The sequence below is a fragment of the Numida meleagris genome, chromosome 11 (genome assembly GCF_002078875.1).
Source record: "Numida meleagris isolate 19003 breed g44 Domestic line chromosome 11, NumMel1.0, whole genome shotgun sequence".
In the NCBI taxonomy this organism is placed as follows: Eukaryota; Metazoa; Chordata; class Aves; order Galliformes; family Numididae; genus Numida; species Numida meleagris.
The window spans coordinates 6,652,188-6,677,699 of NC_034419.1; the positions used below are offsets into that span (position 1 = coordinate 6,652,188).

General features: G+C 40.7%; 1 protein-coding gene across 4 annotated transcripts in view; it reads right to left on the reverse strand.

Moving 5' to 3' along the window:
* BICD2 (BICD cargo adaptor 2) overlaps positions 1,209 to 25,512 on the reverse strand; it is an 81,508-nt gene continuing 57,204 nt past the window's right edge. For 3 of the 4 annotated variants that reach the window (XM_021409340.1, XM_021409343.1, XM_021409342.1), the window contains exons 3-7: positions 22,627 to 22,779; positions 19,833 to 20,285; positions 17,570 to 18,589; positions 16,401 to 16,552; positions 3,953 to 6,797 (exon numbers count right to left, since the gene is read on the reverse strand). In XM_021409340.1, coding sequence (XP_021265015.1) covers positions 6,491 to 6,797; positions 16,401 to 16,552; positions 17,570 to 18,589; positions 19,833 to 20,285; positions 22,627 to 22,779 — 2,085 coding nt within the window. In that variant the 3' untranslated portion in view covers positions 3,953 to 6,490. Of the gene's footprint in view, positions 3,377 to 3,952; positions 6,798 to 16,400; positions 16,553 to 17,569; positions 18,590 to 19,832; positions 20,286 to 22,626; positions 22,780 to 25,512 lie in introns of those variants that run through there. The other variant, XM_021409341.1, reaches the window with a different exon arrangement.

Below are 25,512 nucleotides of genomic sequence, written 5' to 3' on the forward strand. Positions count from 1 at the left end.
GTAGCTTTTTTCAAGCCTAGAAACAAGGGATCCTACAGAGTTACTGAATCCATGGCAAGCAAGGGTGTTACAATAGAGCTGGTAGATTCCTTTCCCCCAGACTAAATACAGCAGCACCTGTACTCTGGGATTTCCCTGGTGATCCAGCCTCCCAGCTCAGCGTAAGCAACATCCCCCTGCAGGCACTGAACTTCTTCTGCACAGAAAACAGTCAAAGAAATGGATGCTTTAATTTATAGCCATTCACCAAATGAGCTTTTAAGCTGAATATTCTACTTGCATTGTTTTATTCTCCTACGAAAGCGTTTTTCATTACACTGCCTTAGTACTTCAGCTGGTCTGTTCTTGTTCTTCTGTCACTTGCACGCGTATCTACTTATGTTTCTCCCTCAGATCAAACTGCAGATACAGCTCCCACTATAGCAAAAGCAAATCTACACAGCGAGGCCACACGTCCCAGCAAACACGCTCTGCTAGCGGAACGCACACAACTCAACGAGCTTTGTCCAGGCTTCGTTAGAAATTATGCCACTCTCGAGTAATACACCATGATGATCAGCTGGTGTAATAAACCTGATTGCTACCAGGTGCACAAATGGTGAGTAGAATAGTTGTAAGAATCCCACCTGGGGAAGTGAGAGTTAAATAGTATGATGTATGATTGGTATTCCTACCAGTCAGTATCAATTAATCGCTCCGGGTATATCCTTCTACAGACACAGCAAACCTCAGCCACTTCAAATATACTGCTTCCCAGTTTTTTTGTGGGTTTGTTTGGTAATTCTACTGGGTAAACATTTTCTGACTGTGTTTTGAAGAGCACACGAGCAATGAATGTGTCATCTCAGGACCAGGTGCCACCACAAGCATCGGCCTGACCATTCCCATGCAGGTGACGAGCCGCGTGCGAGCCCTTTCCTCTGCTGCTGCCCGTGTCTGCCCGCTGGCAGAGGAATGCATGAAACCCATCTCCCCCAGAACCAATCCAGGGAACACTCGTGGAGCTGCGCTGAGGACGATGCTCGCCAGGTGCGAGCACAAAGAATTCCTGTTCTGGTCTTGCAGCAAACGTAGCTGTAAGTTCTCTGTTTCTCTCAGATAAATGTATTCACTTAGTCCCACGGTGAAATAGCTTAGGAAAGCTGACAAATGAGCACGGTGCCTTCTTCAAAATACAAGAAAGCAAAAAGCACAAGCGGAAAACGTGATTCCTTTTCTCTTTTATTGATACTGCCAATGTGACTACCTTTACGCAGGCAGATTGCTTTCCTACATTAACACTTTTTGTATTAATTTGGAAGTAACATTTTGCCCTCTATGCCTCCTAAGGTTATCCAATTAACACACAATTATACTTTTAAGAATCAGTTCCCACGTTTGTCTCTTTAACAACCACTTTTTTCAGATCTGGGTAAAGGTTACTTGGCAAGAACACATGCATAGGACATTAAATGGAGACCAATCCACCACTAAAAGGTAATGCACATAGAACATAATACAGTACTTCGACATCATTTCAAATAAATACCCACATACAAATGTAGTAATTTTAAATGCAACGATATTTCTTATGAATCAATACTGTAACAGAAGATGGAAATATAAGTCCCCACATCTAGGAATAATAATGCTTTTTTTTTTTTTTTTTTTTTTTTTTACTTTTTCCAGCAAACAGAAATCTTTTCCCCACTGTCAACGTTATTTCAATTTGTACTTTTATTTTTTTTGAGGAGTGGGGGGGTTCCCCCCAGCAGGCACCAATTGAATCGTTTGCGTCAGCCTCAACAAACAGTACCAGAGAGGCAGGTACAGCTTGGTGATGCGCTTCTCTGTTTCTGTTTCCTGAAATTACAATGATTAGATATAACATGCAAGAGAAGATATTAATGTTCCGTCGTTCACATTTGCAAACAATACTATGGTTAACTGCATCCACCACCATACGAAGCTAACATAACGCCAATATTCCCGATACGTTCTCTGTACTGTTACCACAAATGTGTGAATACATCTTGCTCGTTTGTTCAGTAGGAGTCCGTTTGGTTCCCAAAGCGTATTCGGGTTTGTTTCAGTTTTGTTTCTTTTTTTTTTTTTCCTCTTCCCTCTATTCCCCTGAATTTGTAAGGATTTGCACGATGAAATATCATTGACTAACAGAATTTTTTACAATTCCTTGAATATATAATCTCTAGTATAGTAAGACTACCCATTAAAAATGTGCGAAAGGGGAGTTCACTTTGCACTTATTGCTCCACGTCTTCGCTGAATTCCAAAACAGCCATTCCATTTCTTCTTGTATAGACGAAGCTATTCTAAGATTCTCCCTTAAAATGATTAAAGGCACTACTGGCAATAATTAATGACAGAAAGGCGCTGATAGATAACACCCTATCATTGACAACTTTAGGATTTTTCTTTCTAAATGTACCATAATTTGGCACAATAAAAATGAAAAAGTAACAAAACAATTCCAATTTGGAATTTAACTGGTACAGTTGTATAAAATTCTGTTAATCAATAATACTTCAACTTCCTAAAACCCAGGAATTCTGGAATTTATAGGTAATACTACTTATTTTATATTTTTCAAGTGCCTATTACTGTTTTAACCAGAGCAAAGTCAAGTTTTCTTCTTGTTACATTGAACTATTCCTAAGAATAATAATACAATATGAAAAAAACCCCAGAATTTGAATACCCTGGATTTCTTAATGAACATGGCAGTTAAAAAAAAAAATCAGTAATTTAAACATATAAAGCTTAACATTTCATAATAATAAAAAGCTGCTGAAGCACAGCACACATATAGTTTAGCAGAGCTCCTGTTTTGTGTTGAAACTCTTTTCTAAACACATCTAGAGCCAAAAAAAAAAATCTCTGCCACATGCTGATGTAGAAATCAACCATCAGAAGTCGAAGTTGGAGAGGAACTATGAGCACAAACCACCGCATTTATATAAACTCTTCTACATAAGGAATTAAAGAAGCAAAAGAAAAATATCAAAATATCAAAAGTGCACAGGTTTAACGATCAGATGAAACATGAGCGACTGCAATGAAATAAGAAATTCCCCCATCCAAACATTTCTAGTAGATCATAAACTAATGTGGTGATCATACATTTGAAGTAGGTTTCTTCAGCACTTGTAAGTTTTCTTACTGCAGCAGCACTTACAGGTAAAGCTTGTTTGTTTTATAGCTTGAGACATAAAAGGAAAGTTTCAGGTAGTACACAGGGAAAGGTGTTTTCAAAGTTAGGGTCGGGGCAGTGGTTTGCATTCTTTGTGCAATGGGCTACCACTTTTAACCATAAGGAAAGAGGCTAAGAAATGCTGTTGCACTGTTGGAAAGGCCTTCTCCATGGACTATTCTACAGCTGAAAAATGGAAAAAAAATAAAATAGCATTAGAAAAAAAAAAATCAGTGTTTATTTCTCGAAGAACTGACAAGTTAATACAATGTGCTGCAAAGGATCCAGAGCAGGTTAGTTGTTGAGGGGTCTGTTAGCTTGCTGGGGTTGAAGCAGCAAATTTAGCTCAAAGATGCTTTCCAAGCTGATGAAACAGAGCTGAACGAGTTTAGCCTGGAAGCAATAGCTTTGCAGAAAGAAAGTTTCTTACAAGTACTGAATAAAGCTTTGCTGTTCAAGCACAAGTTAACAGCAATGAATGTGCAAGAAACATTTTCAGTGAAGCTTTAGGCTTTCCAGAAACATGCAGGTCAGTGTGTCATGCAGGCCAATGCAGAGAGCATCATTCAGAAGAGCCTGCTTGCAGAGGTAGGTGACGGCTTAAGAAATTTTTCATGCTTTAGCCCAACCCATTGGAAGTGATATGAAAGACTTACAGCAAACACACATTTTAAGAAATGGCTAATCAGGAATTACAAGCCTCAATCTTAAATATAATCATTATCTAAAAATACAAACAGCAGGATCAAGTCACCTTTACCACCATGGCTCATTTCTTTTTTTTTTTTTTTAATTATAATAGATGCCAGAAGACATTTAACCATGACTTTAACAAGCTCAAGTAGCAGTGAGGTTTGTCTTTTAATTTATAGATCCACAGAAATGAAAGAACGTAGGAATGATTACTAGGACTATTGCGCTGATAGCAAAATTGTTCATACTTGGAACTGCAAAGTGTGAGCCGAGACCAGTAGTAATAGTCACCATCTGACAGCATTGAAATCTTTCTAGGAAGTTGCAGTTAATTTGAAAAAGCCTAGCAATTAATTCGATTAGCTTCTCAAATTTACTTCTTTTGCCATCAGTATTTTGTGAAAATACTGCAATCAGAGACATGGACGCAGTGAGCAACGCGTTAAAGCTCCCTGCCACAGTGGGAGCAAACTTCTAACTGTTTCTATTGGAGTAGAGAAAGTTAGCACGCTAATGCCTGCTTGACCAAGTATTTTTAAATTACACTTAATGCAGGAATGAGAAGAATAAAGGCCTTTTGGAAGATTGTGCAGCAAAGAAGAGAAAAGCAGGATTGAAAATTGTTAAAAGATGCCTTGCTTCTAAAATATCAAACCTGCTACTTAGCACTATTAAAGCTCAAATTCAGGAGAATTCAGTGTTTTCCGAAAAAAAGTAACATCAGATGCACAGGGCCTATTTTCTAAGGCCAGAATTGCTATCTGTGTCAACTTCTCAAGCAGTGCTGTTTGAGCAACACATTAGAATTAACAACCTGGGTTTTTCCCACTTCTCAATTCTGGCAAATGCAATTCTGGCATTTGACTGAGGCACCCTTGCGTTTCTCAGCTTTATAGCAAGGCTTCCACAATTCCACTTGTTTGAAGTCTCATTGTATGAGTCTCAAGGTCTTTTAGTTTTTTTCCTTCTGATATCTGGGAAGCCAAAATCCCAAGTGGTTTGCCCTCGCTGGGAAAACAAGCTGTGCTCCTTATTACCTTATATTAGTACTGTGATATCTCCTGACTACTTATAGGCAGAGCGGCAATGCAGAGGAAGCAAGCTGCTGATCATCTATAAGAAATGGCAGTGAGATGAGGCAGTACCACACCGGGAATATCAGAATGGCTTTATCAAACAGGACTAGCGAGCAGACAACTGTGCAGTCTCGCGTTGCTTTTAAGTACTACTATAGGCATACAAAAGTATTTGAAAGAGTACAAAATGAACAGGGCTTTACATTAAAATGAAGTTTGAGGCTAGGCACTTGAAGACTGTTTTGAAGGGAAAAAAAGAAAGTGTGCCTTATTGTGCTCCACAGATTTTTCCACAATTTTAGAAACAACTTTTTCTTGATCTCCCATATAGGCACCAATTCTGAAGTACACTTTTGTATTTTCAAACATTTTTAAATTAAGTGGCTAAAAAGGCCTCTTAGAAGTTCAACAGCAGACAAAGGTTTGTTTGTTTTTAAAGATTAATATGTATACTAAGCTACTTCATAAATATTTATTAGAGGGTGATCTGCTTCAATTTCCTGTGCCTATAATGTAGAGCCCTGCGGAACATGTTCTTGCATAAGGAATGCAACATCTTTTGTGTATTTAAAAAATGATCAGAGCTCTGAAGCATTATCCTGTTTGGATTAATACTGAAAGCTGAGAAAAACAATACTAGACCATAGTCACATTAATTCTACACGGATACGTTGTGTGGCTACAGTAATATATAAAACAGATTCCTTCCCGAGTGTTATGCTGCAAGGAGCAACAGGACACTACGAAGATCCTTTCAGGACGTGGTACTTTTCCAGAGCATAACTTCCTCAAGTGGAACTGGCTACCAGGTAGGATCCCGATTCTCAAACTTTTAGTTTTTATACCAGATGGAGGTAAATATTGCATATTTTTAATATAAGTGTGCAAGTTTCTTCTGGTTAACCCTCTGAAGTGAGGGAAGCAGAGTGTAAATAACGTCTCCTACCATGTTATTCCTAGCTTTTATGGCCTATAAAAGCTTTCGGACATTGGTAAGTGGTGATAGAATTGCAAATTCTTAATATCTGCCGTAACAGGCAAATTAATTAATTTTGGTTCCTGTTTCAAAACGTTCTCTGTTTTCAAGACATAACTCTAATCTTAACACTTGCTTTTCACCACTTCTAGCCACAGCAGCAAGGGAGGTTTTCTGTTCATTTCTGTCTGTGAAAGCATGTACTGAAGTACGCTGCAACCCTGGAGAAAGGATCACACTTGTGCTATACAAACTACAGTTAGTAACACCAGACAGCATATATCAGGTGTACTCTTAACACTTACCATAAACAGCAAAACCCACACACGTTAATTGTGGAAAAAGCTACTTCCTTTCCACTATTAACTTGTTAATACCATCCCCATACTTATGAATTAGTTACAGTTAAGACCACCATAATACAATTTGTATTACCTGGTTTAACAACTTACTAGTACAAGTCAACTCACCGCGACATTAGATAGTGGGGATTTACGCTGACAATTACAGCATAAAATAAGGATGCATAATATGTTTTTTTTCTACACACCTCTCCTAGTCACAATAGATTTTATATTTTTCGCTACAAAACACCTGGTTATTAAGGACAGATCCTTCAGGCCTGTCTCCACAAGAGCGAATATGACTTACAGTAGGGTTACTGCTCTTGGCTTTGGAAGCAGATTTTGTGCGCACCCTTTTGGACTGCTCATGGTCTAGCTCCAGGTGCTCCAGGCGCTGGGTCAGTGCCAGTTTCTGCTGGATTGCCATCCGAAGCAACGAGTTCAGAGTCTTCTTCTCATCTTCAGCTGCTGCAAGCTGCCGCTGCATTTCATCCAGCTGTGTGACATACTCGTCACATCTGCAATGAAATATATCAATCTTTAGCAACCCCATTTCCATCTATAAAATATGAATCCCTCGTGCCCAGCAGGTATCAGCACAGTCTGATAATTTTCTGGTCGCCTGCACAGTTTTAAATAGGAACTTCAGTCAACGTGCAGAAATCACAACTACTTTCAGTGAGGTTCTTCCAGTCCCGTGCTCAGCACTTACATTCGTGCCTCTCAGTGTAGTATAACTAAGGACATCCCTGGGTAACTGAAGTATGGAGCCTGGTGTAAAAGTACTCCTATACAAGAAGAGTAGGGTGTTCAACAGCCGACCTGCCCAACACAGTGCGCAGACATTATGCAGTCAAATTACTTTTGTCTCCACTTACACAGAGACCACATCCATTCTAACTTTCAGGCTGCAAAGGGAGTCAGAGGGGAGCAGTAGGGGTGCTGTAATACGGCCATTACCAGAGTGGCTATTAATGGCGTTCATGGAGCTCCTGAACCGCATAGGCTGTTAAGTTACCCAGACAGTACACTAACCAATTTCCAGTGGAGACTGAACAGCGTGGTTATAAAGATGCATCTTCAATAATTTTAGTTTAATCTAGTCTGTCTCCTGATATTAAAAAAAAAAAGAAAAATCTATAATGACTGTTTTATTACCACTTTTTCAACAGCAAGTTGCTTTTATACGATAGTTTTCACCATCAAAATTAATTTTGACCCGATTAAACAATGAAACTGGGCGCTACTAGGAACCCCTCGGGGAGGCCATATGAATGCCTGCTTGGAAGCTACTTAGCTTGCATGGTGCACCACAAACAATTTCAAAAATGTCTATCTTTACATGTACATAAATGCGTATTTACTGAGCACAGAAGAGTTACAAATACGGGTAGAAAGATAATATTCATAGGTACCAGCTGGAATTTACAATGGCCACATCTGTAAAACACAACTACTTTATAAAAGCAAAAATATCTGCTCAGAAGATCCTTTTAATGTCAAATTAGAAATCCCCCGAGGTTATGGGACATTTACCATCACTAAGTAATATAAAGACTGGGAAAAAAAAACACGCATACTGAACAAAACCACATTCACATGCAGATTTGTCAGCTGTGCTTATACAATGAGGTCCCCCATTCTGTTCTCCTCGGCTTCAAGCAGCAGGATTAGGCCTTATCCTTAACTATTTTTGCTTGAGGAGAGAACAAGGGAAAGGAAAAAAACAGAATTTTATTGTGGAATACATATGGAGATTATACAGTAACCCAGAAACGTGTACATAAGATCTGTGTACTGCAATGTAGCTTAGCACAGCAGAAGGATTTGAGTTTAGGGCCACTGCGTGCAGGAACCTCCACACAAATCCCTGCATCCTGCTGAACCACAGTGGAAACCCTGCGCGAGGGTGTGAGTTCACCGCGAGTTCAGCAAAAAGAAAACAACAACAAAGCAGCAACAAAAAAACAGGAACCCTAAATGTAATACAATCCTATTGCTTGCTATTTTCTCTTCATTCTTAGAGGGACATCACAAGGCAAAACAAGTCCATGCACCTCTGTGAGTGGAAGCAGAGAGGAAGACGGGTGGGAATTGCCCTAGGAAGTCTGAGAAGAGGAAAATAAATCTTGCAGCCATAACAGTCCTGCCTGCTCTCTTACGGAAGGTGGCACCGGGCACCAGCTTCAAACGAGGACAGAGCTGCAGGAACACGTGGCTCATAGCATCGCTGCTCGCCCTGTGCCCTATTGCTCTAGATTGTTAGAAATGCATTTTCTTCATCTGCAGGTTGGAACAAAGTGCAGACTAAAGACGGGAGGCCGAGGGTTATTGGATTTCCCTCCAGTTTTTACATGCTCTTGTGACACTCAAGGTGAAAAGCGCCAAGCCTGGTCACTTGTGCCAAACCTGAAAGCTGAATGCTTGTCAGAGTCCAGAAGCCATAAAGTAGTTGGCGTGCGAGCTGAGCTATAATTAAAGCCACAAATTTGACTCCAGAAGGTTACTGTAGCAAGTCACTACCTCAACACACTTTCTGTAGAACAAAGGTGTAAAATATCCAATGATTGTTTTGAAAAATGAGGAATTCAGTACATTGAATGCCTCGGTTAACTTTTTCCATACAACTCTGTGAAGGCAGTTTTTCCTTTCTGTGCAACAAAAGGAAGTGTTATCAATAGCATACAAGCAGCTGCCATTTTTACTGTACCTGATCTTTTGTGTGCGAGAGGACATGGAAGAGGCAGGAACGCTAACTACCACAGCTGCACACCTCTGTGCATCCTGAATCTGTTTTCTTGGTCTTTAAGTGAAATGAAACGATACAGCCTCAAAAGCAAACCCTATCCTGCTGCAAGCGTGGTTGCCCTTGGTCAGGGGAACAACGCAGCAACAGCTCCTCTGAACCAAACAGGAGAGGACTGAAAAGCGGATGGAAGAGCTAGATGGGTGCAGACGCCGTTTGTGCAGGTGGACCAGGACCTGCCCTGCTCCTCCCCGTCCGGCTGCTCACCCACTTCCCACTTCATTCTCTCACACAAGACGCTAGCTGCCCCAGGCACTGCAGCACACCACAGCTCCAGCGCCGCTTTGCTCAGCACAGAGCTACGAGCCGCAGCAGCAGCCACAACAGCGGATCGCTGCGGTACGTGTAGCTGTATTTCTGCCGCTTTGCAGGTATAACAGTGAAATATCCTTCCTTTTCACGGTCCCACTTGCCTTACTTCCCAGCTGTGTACTCAATGCAAAATCATTAGAAGATCAGAACACGAAATACCTTTGTTTTAAAAACACTTCTGGAAATATAATTGAGCTCTCAACGCTTTAAAGGATATGAAATTAGCATCAGGCCATTGTGCATTCACACATCCACGTTTTTAAGTGGATATTGAACACAATCCTTTGATGCTGCCTATTTTCTTAGGACTGGTAATTAACAACAACAGAACAAAGAGCTTAAGGAAATCCCCACTAGATTCTAAAAAACACCACCAACAAAAACAAATATCTACACAGAAGAAATTAGAGTTTTGAACATTAAATATTATGATGGGAAAAAGCAAAATCTTTTTAATGTCAAATTTTTGCCAAATGTAATGAGTACTCTCTTTCTCAAAAGCTGCAAATCACTACTTCTGACAAGTGCCAGTTTTTCCTTATTTCTACATGTTATTTAAACTTCAGCATGGACCATACTTGGTACCATCTATAGCTAAACTCGCTACTGACTCAAGGTCTTTCTGCAAATAAGTGATGTGACCACAGGTACCTGGGTATAACTATACTTCTTCTCCCTCCTCTGCAATCAGTATGAGGCCCATAATGCAATTTCCAAGAAAGGAAGACAGAGGTGTGACTGAAGGAGGCTCCCTGAGCATCGGCTGCTCTCACTTCCACCTGGAGAGATTAAGCTGTCAGCCTACGTAAGGAATTAGGGCGTGGAGGATTTAAACTCACTATTTTTCATCCTCATTAAAAACTTGGTAATGTGTTAGTAGGGCAGCAGTTAAAATGAAATGGAAACAAACACTGAGTTCAGATGTAACAGATATTAGCCACCCGCTTCCAACTTGATTCTTTGTATTAGAAATTAATATTAAAGACAGAATTTTAACACCTTCTTCCCTTCACCTTCCCCCTCAAAAGCAGCCTTCTGCTCCATGTTGGTGGCAGATGCAGATGAGCCCCATGGATACTGCAAGGACCAGAAGGCACCACAGGGCATGCTTCTCAGCACGCAGGACAAGGCTTATGGTTTATACTATTCAGATTGTTACCTGGCAGGCCAAGGTTTAAACAAAGACTTGTCATGAGCTCGCCACAAAAAGACAGAAAACTGAGGGTTGCCATTACATCCTGACAGCAGAAACAGCCACACCTTAGCATCACAGAATCATTAAGGCTGGAAAAGACCACCTTGCATTAAAAACTCATCTGAGTTGTGCATTTGAAAAAAATAAATGCTATAGCCTTTATATGTGTACATCATTGACATTTGCACTATAAATGCAGTATAATTTATAACCAGCCATAGTTTTCTAAAATGTTTATAATCAGTCGTGTAGTCAATGTCCATTAGTAAAAGCTATGAAGGAAAGTAATCAGACCATAAATCTCTGATAATTTGAAACATGTGGGAAGGATTGTGTCCTGCACAGAGGGGGAACAGTCAGCCCCACACAGCTGGGTACTGCAGCTGCTCTGAACTTCCACTGATAAAAACTCCCAAGGACAGATCATTAACTTTTATGGCAAATTCCCTCTTCTAGAATTCAAAAGAAAACTTTTTTTTTAAAATGTATTTTAGGGGACAAAACTAATGATCCTATGCCACTAGGTTAGAAGCAATTTCTAAGCTATCACCCTGGCAGGGCATTTTTCCCAGGTCCTCACTGAAGGGGGTAGCAAGGGATGAAGACCTAATCCTGAACTCTCCATTCCTTTCAACACTATGCAAAAAAAAAAAAAAAAACCAAAAGATTGCATGGCCACCTAAAAGATTACAGATACAAATAACTGCTGCCGTGGTATTCTCCATATAAGGTATTTTCAAGTAACCCACTTTATAATTTGATTAAAAACAAAAGGGCACACAAGCTACTTGCCAAGAGCTGGCATCGTCTTTACTCTGAATATCTAAAGCACAGGGAGATCTCCTGTGTTCTACTCTCCTCAACATCTGGCATTACTGGACTTCAAACAGAGCACCAAGGCACCCAGGAACTAGTGGGGTGAACACAGTTACTTTGAAAGATATCTGAGAGAAGACTGTGAACTTATTGCTGCAACCCAGGTCCAGGGTCTATCTACAAGGAACACCTTCACCAAGGCTGAGTGCCAATATATCCAGTATTACTTGCATTAGGCATTTTAATTGTCATTCTATGCAGAGTCTAGAGTAGGCCCATTAGTGTTAAAATACAACTATTTAGAATAGTTCTGCTGGAAAGGACCTACAAGGATCATCCAGTCCAACCGCCTGACCACTTCAGAGCTAACCCAGGAGTTAAGTCACTCTATGAAAGGCATTATCCAAATGCCTTTGAAGACTGACAGGCAACCACTACAAGCAAGATATTACTCGTGTCTTCTTATGTAGGTAACACAGCTGAATGCTTCAGTCCTGCCCTGATGTCACAGCCCAGACTTTCCAGCCATCCTTCGTCACCTCTAGGTCTAGCAGCAGGAACAGGACACAAACTCTTACTCCTGCCTGGGAATCCCATTCTGGAAATTTTCAAAGTCACACTTTCTGTGTCTGGTTCCTCTGAGAATTTATCCTACAGGATATTTTTAGACAAGCTGAATGATTCTACTGTGTAGAGTCCAGCATGAAGCCCCTTAGCTATAACTCTCAATCCTGTGAGGACTGCACTGTTCTCTGCATGAAGTTAAACTCCTTTATATTCTGCAGGCCCTCGATGATCAAGAACACAAGAATACTTTCCCAAATACTTTGAATACTTGGAAAAAACAATCTGACATAGTTTATTCGTTTGAAAAACTCTCTCTCCAGTAATGAAGAGCAGCTAGTTTCTAGTAGCCATGGCTTTGCTTCTTCACCAAAGAAATTGTAAAATGTAATTTTCATCTCAGATTACATCCTGTCACTCTTTCCAGTAATTTCTAACATTTGCCACTTGTTCCTCATTGCTGACTTGTTGCCAAGCTTGTTTCTCCCTTTATTTGCTGTTTATGAAACAGTGGGGGGCATGGGGATAGCCATTAGTTACGTCTGGGCACATTTGTTCTCTGTTTGTAAAAGCCTTGGGCTTCTGCTGGATTTCTTAGTGTTTTATCTTTATTTTAGAGGAATGAGAAATGCCAGTTCTCTTATTGTCCTTGCTTGTTCTCAGGCTCTGGAAAAGAAACAGAAAACATGAACAGCAAACTGCAGAACCCTGTCTTTTTGTGAAGGGGTGAAGATCACAGGATCACAGGGGTTGGCAAAGACCTCTGGAGATCATCAAGTCCAACCTCCCTGCTGCAGCGGCTTCCCTGAGTAGGTTCAGTCAGAGTTCTCCCTTACTATCAAGGAATAGATCTAGGAACTTCAACAAAGACTCAGCCAATGCCCTCAGATGTTTATCCTACATTTTGATTAATGGTTCCTGACAAGCAGCACTCTCTGTCTGTTGACTTCATAGGGAACCTTGACCACTCACTTTGGTACAACGTAGTTTTTATATGATTAATAGTATTGAGATGAATCTCACCCTGAGAGGGATCAGAAAGATAGCCAGAAACCACAGCAGTTTATTTTGTATGATGAGTTTTAAGAAACATCACTTTGGGAAATATTCTTTCAAACAGCTGCTTCAGATAATGGGTAAAGTGCAGGAACCAGGTGGCATCCATGAAAGAGAAAGAAGTACCTATTCATATCTTGTAATGGAGCTGAAGGCCACATCCTAATGAACCCTTGCACCCTAACAAACATGCATCAGGCCTTGCTGCTCATTTACATTTTGCACCACCCAAGACGCCTGTAAGGAAGTGCAAACCTATTCGAGAAAGTAAAGCAAAAAAAGATGTTCAACATCTCTTTGAGAAGTGGTTGCATTTTTTTTTTTTCTCCTGGAGAATGTAATAACATAACACCAAAATATTTGATTGCAATACAGTGACTGCAATAGATGTTACAGTCTAATTAAGCAGGTAAACTCAATTTCCAGCTCTACTGGGCAGATTTTAACCCAGCCCTCAGTGCTTTCAGCCCATTTGTACATACAACAGGGAGAGGTGTGTTGATGAAGAAAATCTGGACTTCAACAGCACAGCTACCGAATGCACTTCCATAGTACATTACGCATATCTTGATTTATTCCTTTGTGTGACAGCTTAATTTTAGGCTTCCGGTGTTGTCTAGAATGCCCCAGCAGTCTCTCAATAGCTCCTTTAATGCTGGAAGCTATTCATCTGTGTTTTGCAACCTTCCTTTGTCTCCAGTCTCAGGTCTTACTGCATTTTCATTTCCTATTAAAAAATAGCTGGCACTATTGTCACATTAGTAGGATTACTCTAGTTTAAAAAGGAAATTAGGTCAGTTATTCTATTCATGCCCAACCTTCAACTCACATGTATTGTTACAATTCTCTTGCATCCCACAAAACGGTCGGTTTCCTGTGGAAAATACAGTAAGCAGCTGCCTGCTTCATCCGACAGTCAAACATAACACTGAAACGAGTATGGTGGGGTAAGGGACCCACCACTTGTTACACATCTCTGCTGATAGGAACCTCTTGACCAGAGCAGGATTGAGACTTATAGTGCTTAATAGATGCTCCATTAGCTGTTTGTAGTGGTGGGGAAATAAATTGTGCTGTAAATACTTCGATATTTAAAGAACGCCTAAAATCTAACTTCAAAAACTGTTCTGAAGTCATCTTTGCCCAAGCACCTAGGAATATCCCCCCTCCCTATCTTACCTGAGATGAAGACTTACATGAAGCAGCCGCTGCAGAGAAATGCATACTAACCCTCCCTGACCAGAGGTTGAGGAGGAAAGGGGTGACAGTGCCCTGTGTGCAGCAGTAAGTCTTGAGAGCTATTGTGGCATCTGAAACACTGTCACACAGCAAGCAAGATGCAGTTCTTCATGCTCTCTGCAACAGGGTAGAGGCAAAATACAAAGGCCCAGCTGCTTACCTGCCATGCAATGACTAGCAACACAAGTGCTCACAAGATGAACGGCTCAGTGGAAGAGGTCTCCACTCATTCCATCCTCAACTTTTCGAGTCCTCCTTTGCTCTTGGCCCTTTATTGTTTTCACTACAGTTACTAGGTAGAACAGAAGTTCAGAAATGCTAACTGTTCATTTAGGCAGGGGAGTCTGCTGTGCATTCCCAGACAGTGCCCGTTCCTGCCTTCAGTCGCACACAGCTCCCAGCAAGAACTGCAGGACAGAGCTCTTAAGTCTCTTGCTTTAACAAGAACTTCTATCCTGCTTTTCTCATGCCAAGGAATCCTTTCCAGTAAAAGGACAAAATCAACCTCTAGACGACAGCACACTGAAACAAGGCAGGGAAAGAACGATTCCTCTGGTATTTCTCTGACAATTCTTTCTCTCCAAACCACATTCACACTAACCCCCTGAAGCAGCAGAATTAACATGTAGGAAAACATATGGAGTTGCATGTAATTTAGACAGCTACCTGCATCTAGGAAAAATAACTGAAAGCCAATAGTGTATTTTCTCCTTTGCTCTCAGCTTCAAGCTATCTACAGCTAACAAAGAGATTGCAGTTTCTGCATATTAGATCACACTCCAGAAAAGGAGAGCAGGACAAATGCAGGCTGTGTGGGGCTCTGATTTCTCCAGCATAATGAGGTGCCACAACTCCATCTTCAGCTTCCTTAGTTTACATTTCTCCTTTCCATGCTTACTCATACCACAAAGATATTGCTGAGAAAGACTGAATCACCAGGAAGCCTGTGGTCACTCAAGGGACATTCATACTCTGCTGCAGAACCACCTCCACAGAGAAAGATACAGAAAAGCCTCAGGAATCGTTACAAACATCCTTGTGATTCCTTACCATGGTACGTCTTAGCAGATGACAGAAAGAAAACCTTCTATGTTTAAAAATGTATATATGCACACACACTAAGAGAATGCAGAGAAGCACACAGCATACAGCACATTTAGGCTGTCCCACTCCTCTGGGTTAGCTTAAAAGCAAGCACCTAGGTTCATAAACCAGCAGCCCTTACAGTCTCTCTTTTCTCCATCTCCTTCAGGCAGTGTTGTTATATACAGGCACAGGATCATTGTTAGGGATGTCCCCTGAATGTCGCCAAGCTGGGACAGGCAACTTTTAGATAAAGCTTTTTCTTTATTCCTCGTTGTTTGTTGTTGTTTTTGTTTGTTTGCTTTGGTTTGGTTCCCAGGATTATCCTCACACAGGAGGCAGCTGCACATTCCTTAGCTGTGAAGCAGAACTGGACTCTGTAATAAGAGTTTGCTACTTCAACACTTCTCAAAGAGAAATATGTCATTTTTTAAAGAAATCAATGGCAGCAGCAGTAAGCAACATGCAGATCAAAATGCATTTCTCACTTGTACAGCACATGATATGTCAGCAAGTACGTTTTGTCTGCTAACACCACAAAGCACAACCAAGGAGCAGAAGCAAGTTCTGACGACCCTGTAGAGTTCACAGCGGTAAATGACACGAGAGACGCCACCCGCAGAACAGACAACCTAAGAATGTACATTTGTGTTTGCCAGCATCTTTGGTTTTTTTTTTCTTGATTGCTACAGGCCAAGCAGAGTGACATCTTCATTGAATAAGAAGCACTTATTTGGCATTGATAAACGCCAGTCCTCAGGGTTAAGGACTTCAAGAACCAGGAATAATGGTCAATAGGGACAATAACCCAAATTACCTAAATAACCCCACGTCAAATTCCTGTTTTGTAGCAGCATACTATAATCCTAGCATTTCTCTTGTCGATAAGAACACATTGCAGACAAACACTGTAAGCAATGAACGTGGAAAAGGGCACCCCACCTGGCCACTTACTGCACGGGCAGCCTTGCTGCTTGTGGGCACGATGCTCAGCTGTTCCCCCACACAAGCAAGGACTGACATACTTTGTAGAGTTCAGATATCCTTTACCTTGTAGCAAACATTGCTCTCAGGGAAGAAAAGGTAGCAGCATCTTCTTTCAAAGCCTTCAGCTCATTTCGCAGCTTCATCATTGTCTCCGTAACCATAGCTTTCTCATTTTCATACTTGCTTTTTAAGTTGGCAAGGGCAACCTCCGCAGTCTATCGTTTACCAAGAAGAACAGAAACACAGCAGTTAATGGAACACTTCAAGTGGCTAGCTAAGAGACTTCTAATTGCTATTCACATAATTAAACATTTACTTAGTACTGGGATGTTAAACTTCTGGTCAACTTCTCTTGAACAGATTAAATAAAATTTCATCTTTGAGCACTGGAAACAGATGGGACATACGGGGCTCCTACTCCCACTAACATGCAGCAGCATCTAGGAAGTTATGGAGTACACATTTAGCAATGCCTATCTCTAGCTACTGAAAAAGAAAGTAGGCATTACATACTTCAACACAAAGAACAAAAATGTCTAGTTTGTCTGTATTTACACACATTCATCCATAACTTGCACTTAGAGCATTTTGCTTATCTTACGGTATGGGACAGGTTTATGTTAAAATACAGTGAAAAAGAAAGCTGAAAGTACACGTATATATTCTTAAACAATGCTATACCTGTATTACTTTAGAGAAGACAATGAAGCATGTCACAGAATCTTAGTGGTAGTTATTTTCACTGCTGTTGTGCTAACGTGCATGGCACAGTCCAACCACCAAAGACCGATTTTACCTTTCAACCTTGTTATTTTTACCATGTTCTCACATCACATGCTCATCTTGGAAAACTTAATTTAACTTTGCAATTTGAGAAAGGACATAAGCTTAAGAACTCTAGAATTCTTTCAAATAGAAAATAAGTTCTTTCTTCCTTTTAGGTTTCTTACATTAAACATAATCTGATGCGATTCAGATTAGGTAGCTTCAATCTATACCTAAATAAAAAACTCTCATGAGTATGTGACAGCCAAAAGCCAGTTACAGCTCCAGTGCTCAGCTTCACAGTAGTGTAGCTGTGCACCTCTCCTGAAACAGCCTGCCTCTTCTCAGCCTGGTTCCCTACAGATACCAGGAAGAAAATTTAAGAAATGGCAGTATGTCCTCAAAGATAAATTCTCCTGTGTTTATGACTTGACATTATAACCATCACGTCTGTAAGACCCACTGACCTGTTTGTTGGCCTTGAGCACAGTTCTCAGAGTTGCTATCTGCTCTCTCTTGGTGCTCAGCAAGGACTTCAACTTCAGGATTTCTTCCATGAGAGCTTCCTTGTCTTTGTCCACCACTGGCCCAAGTTCTTGAGTGGCAACACGCTGCCTGGACAACTCGGTGGTTCTGTCCACAGCAGCCTGTAGGTGTTTGATCTGATCACGGATTATAGCAATCAAGTTGTAAATGTTCATCGGTTCCTTCCGAGGATCTGACACAGGAGATGGCAGAGAAGACACTGGAGATGGGCTGCTGTCACCGCTTCCGTTCTCTGCCTTTCCTAGATCAATAGTTAACAGCCCTTTAGAGAGAAGAATAGGAGATCTCCTTCCCTTGGCCTCTGGACTACTGCGTCCTCCTTTGCCTTCCTTATAGTAATCCAGCATCACTCTGTTTGGAGTTTCATTGTTGCACATACAGACGTGGTGGTATAAATTGGCCAGCTCCTCACTGAAGGTGACCAGCTCATCTTGGGCCACACTGAGGCTGCCCTGTGTTTCTCCAGCAACGTCGCTGACTTTCTTCAGCTCCTTTTCCAGTCTGGCCACCTGCTCTCTATCATGCCTACTGGATTTTTCCAATGAGGCGATCTTTTCCGTGAGAGCTTGGCTCTCAGTCTCATATCTGCTCTTCTCTTCCTCATACTTAGACTCACATTCTTTGTACTTGGCCTTAAGATTTTTAAGTTCTTCTTTTAGGTCAGTAATCTCCGCCACAGCCACTTTGTATTTGCACTCCAGGATCTCTGGACCATTGATGTCAACTTCGTAATAATCTCCATCCTCATGGCTGTCTCGGTCCTTCTCATTGTCCAGAGCAGACTGACGCTCCTTGCTGACCTGGAGCTTCTTCATTGCGTTCAGATTTTCAGTAAGTCTGCCAACTTTCTCATGCTGCTCTGAGAGGGCCCCCCGTGTGTTTTCCAGCTGTTTCTGAGATTCCTGTAGCGTTGTTAACAAATTCATCTTTTCTCTTTCCATCTGAAACACATGAACAGAGACAACTACGTAAAGGAAACTATTTAACTTAAGTGGCTTTATTATAAGAGACAGCAACTTCGCCGAGGTCCATATGGTTACAGAAACCTGATCACTTGCACATTATTGAAAAGGCTGTTTCACGTACTTAAAAAAAAAAAAAAAAGAAAAAGAAAACAACAACAAAGAACTATGCCAAGCTGTGTTCCTCCCCAAACGTCTCATTTCCACTCTAAAATGGGCATTTTCTTTGTAAAAATATCCTCTCAGCTGAAGATAAGCTAAAATTTACTGTTATAATACAAATCATCATGTAAATATAACAAGCAGTTAGCCAAGAGTGGAAGCTCGGAGTTTCATTAAAATATTTTCTGAATTGGACTAAGTGAAAGTTATCACAAACACAGGACATTACAGAATGCAAAGCCTCAGAAAGACTGAAAGTTTTGAAGATTCTCCTCAGAAAGCTCTCATTCTGAAAGAAATCCATTTTTTTTTCCCCCCACAACAGCTTTTTCTTTTAGGGCTCTTTAAAAAAAAATTACAAAATGACCTTAAAACTTTTCTAGGCAACATAAATATGTACTTTGTTTCAAGCTCTGCAACCTCCCAAAAGGACATACAGAACACACAAAAGCTTGACACCAATTAAAAATCTGTAATTTTAGAGATAATTACAGAAAACAGTCATGGTTGCACAAAACTCCTTTTGATGAAGGTGACTGGAATAACTACCCATTTGTTAACAAAATACTTAAGCTATTAAGTTTCTTGCTACAAGTGACATAGAGGACACAGCATACATTGCATTCTAACATTCCTCCAAACAAAACATGACCAAATTTAGCTTTTTTCAATAATCATTAAAAAATACCAGCACATAGATTTTATGCTGCCAAACATTTAACATCCTGAAATTCTAAAGCATGTGTCCACGCAGCTATTTTTATGTTTTTGTTTCCCTCTTCTATGTTTTAATAAAAAAAAAAATTTAAAAAGAGGTTTTGTAACTTATATACATTAACTGTATTACGTATTTTACATGTAGCCCAAAACAATTCCCCTTCACCCAGAGTGGCCCAGGCAAGCCACAAGCTCAGTCACCCCGTTCTAAAGCAACCAGAGCTTTCAGAAATACAGTTCATTCTGTAAGGTCCCCCTGAAATGTTGAGAAGACTGAAATTCCAATCCGAATAAACTCTCACATTTCTTTGCAAGTACACAGTTGCTTAGAGAACACGTTTACCTGCACAAGCTGTTGTTTCAGCTTCTGGATTTCAGAAATGTTTAATTCACTGAGAAGATCTGAAACCAGACTTGGGGCTGGGGGGAAGCCTTCATTTTTCTTGGGGGTCGATGTATTGTTCTTGCCATTGCTGTGTTTGCTAAGGCAATTTTGTTCAAATCCATTCATGATTTCATCATTATTGGGCTCCGTGGCTTCATCGCTGAACTTCAGACCATCCAAAGAGATGTTCAGGTGACTGTTGTACATGGAGTCATTGATGTTCATGTAGTGAGACAGCTCCTTCCGAAGATTGTTCTTCTGCTCTCGCTCTGTCTTCAGAGTCTCCAAGGCCTCTTCGAGCTGACGTTCAGAGATCTCCTTCAGCCGTATGGCATCTTCCAGCTGGCTGTTGAGAAATTCTGTTTCCTCCTCAAGTCTTTTGATTTCATGTTTCAGACCCTCAAACTCCACCTGAAAATACACAAATGGGGGAAAAAGCTACCAATGAAAACGTCTGCCTGAAAAGCACCAAGTACTTCTACTTCTGAATATTTGATTTCACTGCATGTGGTGAGAAGGGAATAATTCTTTCCCTGAAGTCTTGTTGCTGCACTGTAACTGTAACCACCGCCTGCTTGCCTTCACAGACACCACAGAATAACATTTCTAAGCAAACTGTCAGCTGAGTTGATCAACTCCAACTTAATTAAGATAGCTGGAAGATGCAATGTGTGATACAGAGGCATCACAAAACAGGCTTTCCTAGCACATTATGCAAACTTTTCTCATGTTTCATTAACAGATTCCCTGATCAACCTTCCCACAAATTCTGTCTCAACATTTCTGAAACAGAGCCTCCCAAAGCTATGCTTCTGCTTCTCTGCTACATTGCTGTTAGTATAAGGCAATGGGCTTAAAACCGGTGGGATGGACCTAGCAATCAAACTCTGCTTTTATACGTTCAAATTACAACATTCTACTATTTCTGTTATCATTGTTTCAGCACATCGAGAGGGCTACAATTCAGACAGTTAAATGACATCTTATGGGATGCTGTAAGTTTTTACCTGTTAGACTGCATTTTTTTAAACCTCTCTTGCACTGAAATTATGAACACAAACATAAGTGTAAGCTCTTGAATCCCTCTTGAAAAAAAGATTAAAGAATATCCCTCCTTACCTTGTAAAAAGAAAACGTTAAATTATATGACTACTTTTTGCTAGCTATAAAAGGAACTTCAGAAGAAACATACACAAGTGCTGACACACAATTTAAAAAACAGGATCCAATCATACTAATTCAGTTTGGCAACTTAAGCCTGGGAAAACTTCACGGATTCTTCTAGTTATGTCAGTGGAATAATTAAGTTTAATAAAATTCATCAGGTAGGATAATGACAAGGTATAAAATAAATAATCCACTGCCACGTAAGAAAAATAGCTCTTGGTTCTAAATATGCCCAGTGAGCTCATATATCTAAGATTGCAGAATATTTTCAAAGGTTCCAGAATACCAAAAAGTAGTCAGTAATTACTAGCAACTGACAAGATAGCATCTGAGGTTAAATTTGGCTCAACCCAGAACGACAGCATTCTTGAATATCATTATTTTAGAATGAGAACACATTGCTGGGAACTTTCACCTTTCTCCTAAAGGGATGAATGAGACAAAAATAGTAAAAATAAAAAGTAGCCAGATGTATAGACCAGAATTTACCAGATCATTATCTCTTGCAGTCTGCATGCAGAGCATAACAGCTCCTTCATCTCTACCACAAGATGTGAAGGCACCCAGTCAGCTTAATTAGACCAAATATATGTAGGTGAGAACAGGCACAACCTGGAACCTTCTTCTGGGCACACTGAGGTCAAAGGGGTAAACACTGACAAAGGTTCACGTGGAAATGCATGAAGTACATTCAGCCTCACCTGGTAGAGCAGCTTTCAATCAGAACACAGGAGGAGAATTAATTAAAAAAAAAAAAAAAGCAAACCTAACAAGCTTTTACTAAATACTTACAGATTGTATTAAAACTACAGCTGTCCTCAAAATCTTTTCATTTCAGGAATATTATACCATTTTCTCAACTGAACATTGAATTTTGCTTATACAGTGAGATGAACAGGGACTTGAAGTATAAAAACAGAAAGACCTTGGGTGATAGCAGATGAACTGGGCCAAAGACCATGTTTAATTTAATTAGCTCCACAAACGATAACTCAGGGAAATTCCTGAGTTGTTCCAAAAATGCAGTTTTCTTTTTCAAGATCACGAAGATAGCCCAACTGCACAATTAAAGGCAGCTTTTCAGATGAAGTCTGATAGTACAGAGTAACTATATCTGTAATTCATATTTAGTGAAAGTAGCCAGAAGAGAGGAAGAAGGACAGAACTGGTCAGGCAACGCAAGCACTAAGCAGCAATTTAAATTTACGTTCAGAAATACATCCAGTTACGGACATGGCAGAGGAGAACGGGTAGTCAGTATTGAAAGAAAAGTGTAGAAAAAAGATTGAACCACGTAACAAAGCACAGTGGTATAAGCTCCACTTCCAACAAAGGGAAAGAAGGCCATGGAAGAACTTGGACCTCAAAATAGAAACAACACGCCCTCAAACTGCAGAAACAAAGTCAGAAAGGGCTTCAACATTGTTGGAACAACTATTTGTACTGAAATTTTGGAGTTTATAGTCTCAAAAGTAATATACATATGGAAAGAAAATGTCTGTTCCAACAAGGGGATGGAACTGGGCTGTGACGCAGGAATTAACTAGTGCTATGAGAGCAATGCTCACTATTTTGAAACACTTGCCTGATTTTGCTTCAGGACAGACACTTGTTTCTGGAGGCAGATGTTTTCTTCTTCAAGCTCAGTGTAGTCTTGCAGCAAACGGGCTTCTCGGAACTTATATTCCTTAATATCGTCTCGCAGGCGGGCCCTTTGGATCTCCACATTCTGATTGGCCTGGAAAAACAAACCCCAAAGTGAGGGTGTTTTGGTCTGCTACAATAACATTTCAAAATTCCACTCTTCCTTATGTGCACTAATCAATTAGATTCTATTCAAACAGAAACTCTTCCACCAGTAAATGAAATCATAGAAAATTCAGTCATATATACAACAGCTGGATTTTGTTTTCTTACCTCTCTTACACATTCTCACTCCACCTTTGACTTGAAAGTTAGTAAGCAAGCAGGTAAATCAGCATTCATACCTATGTTGTCTCACTGACTGTAAGCAACAGAAGAAAGTTTGCCAGATTGGAAGTCAATGCCTGCCTCCATCAACACTTAAATGAGAAGGGGTTTTTCACAGGAGAAGGAGATTCAGATGACTCCAGACAATTCGATTATTTAGGTTACAGTCCACATAAATTCAGATTCCCTTAGTGTTCTCTACATTGTTAGAAACAAGAAAGTCAGCAATAGTACCTACAAATGGATAAATTAAGGTCCAAGTCCCGCTGTGAATATGCAGCGGAACGCACAGAAATGAAAGAGTAGAGGTATCAGCTGGCACTTACAGAGAACTACGAGATAAAGGAAACGTTTGTGGTGGGAGCATATGCCAAGACTTGAATCTGGCACGTTCTGAACACAACCTCACTTACCTGCAGCTGTAAGACAAATTAATTTACAGTCGCCTCTCATGTCAGGTAGACATTAGACTGTATAAACTTGTCGGCTTATTTTTAGCAACCAAGAAAAGAGCGCTAATTCCCAGCACACTGAGAAGCAAAAATAAACATTAATCACTGAAAGGAGAACACTACGGTACAATAATGCAAGAGAAACGCTGCCAAGCGTGCATCACGTTTCTCTACTGATTCTCAACCACAGCAGTACCTAATCCAGACAGTTCCCCCTGCACAGATGTTTTTTGCATTGAGGTTAGAGAATGTGACTGCAAAACCAAGCCTAGGCTAAGACTCACCTTGTGACTCCACCCAGAAGCTTCCTGGCAGATTCACTCAGCTTCTAGCAAAAAAAAAAAAAGCTGGAGTCTAATAAAACCTTTACTGCATAGTCTAGGTTCAGAACCAAAGCTGCATAATTATTTACCCGGTTAAATGTTCCTGAAGTTTCCAAGTTTCTGTGAGCTGGTATTGGCTCTACCTTGGCACAAACTCAGAGCTACAGAGAACCACATCGTGGCAGCTGAAGGCTACAGACTGACGTGAATTCATGCCCTAAATTCCTCTTTGAGAGCTGAGACCTCTCACCTTTGGCAGAAAGAGCCTCCAGCCAGATAATCCCAACTGTTTAACAGCTAAGACTGCAAAAGGCCCTTGCATCAGTCCGAGTTTCACACAAATTAGGAGCTCTTCTCTGTAATTCTCCCCATTCCTGAGCAAGGGAAATGCAGTAGCAGACCTCCCACAGAGCTTCTCTCCCCAGCCACCATTCAGGTTGCTTTGCTTCTGTTTGTCCATGGATGACCTAATCTTTGTAGAGGTCAATGCCTGGAAAAATTATTGGAGCCATTCTTGTTTGGATAAAGAAGGGTTTCTGTCCAACCCTGTCTGTTTAATTCAGAGCAGCACTAAGAGCTCATTATTTAATGTGAAAGTATTGTCATGCTCTGTCTAGCACATGAAAAAAAAAATCACTCTGTTTCAGTGCATACAGGAAGGGCAGATTTAAAAATAGCTCCCTTGTTTCCTGAGCAGAGAAGGAAGATATAACCAAGATTTATTGTCTGTTTAGCTGACTGTACCTTCACTCTGCTCTTAGCGTTTTCTTGTCAGATAAATGTGCCTGCTTGCAAGCTGCAAGGTTAAATTGGTGCGACGCTATTTCACATAACTGACCAAATATCAGGATTTCTTTTCTGTGGAGAAGAAAAAGCTACCGCCTACTTCTTTAAACAGATTTTTAAGTCATCCATACGCCAAACAGTATTCACGTATCTAAAGACAGACAGGCATCCATTGCGCGTGTTCTCACAAAGCGTTGGTTTACATTCCTCAAGCACACAGAAAAGGTGAAATGACCTAGAGATGAGTTTAAACCAGAACCTTTCTGTGATTACAGTGTTTCCTGTTGCTTCAGTGCCTTGGTGGATCCATTCTTCCTCCAGTGCCCCAAACAACACAGGTTAGGAGAGAAGAGGGAGCTGGAAGACATAGGCTCTTGGCTATATAAGAAGTCACATCTCCACCCTAAGCAATTAATACAGCATTACAAAGCACCATTATCACTATGTGGGTGCTGATGGCCATACAACTCTGCTGAGTGTTTGCCCACCTGACGAAGCCCATTAACTAGTTAACCCAGAGAATATTCCCCATACACAAAAGCCTCCATCAACCTGCCCAGGAAAGCGTGGATCGCACAAACTAGATCCTGAAGTGACGACACCTAAGACCATACAGCACCCTGATCCTGCTAGAAAGTTTGGTTTTGGCATTTTCTTCTTCTCAGCTTTGACTCAGAGGAGTCCTCAATGGGGCCCTTTTAGCAGCACTGGTGCCAGAAATAGCAGGCCCTTGCCACAAATGAAGGACAGGTTTGATTAGGCCTTGCTTGTGTATCAAGCACACAACCACTCCCCTTCACCACTGCCAAAAGCATGCTCCTTGGCACCTAGTTTTCCAGTACACCCCAAAATATAAAGATACGCATAATCCAGGTATAAGAATTTAAGTAACTGAGAAAAACCTCACATAGATGGCTCTTCCCTTCATTACAGGCATTG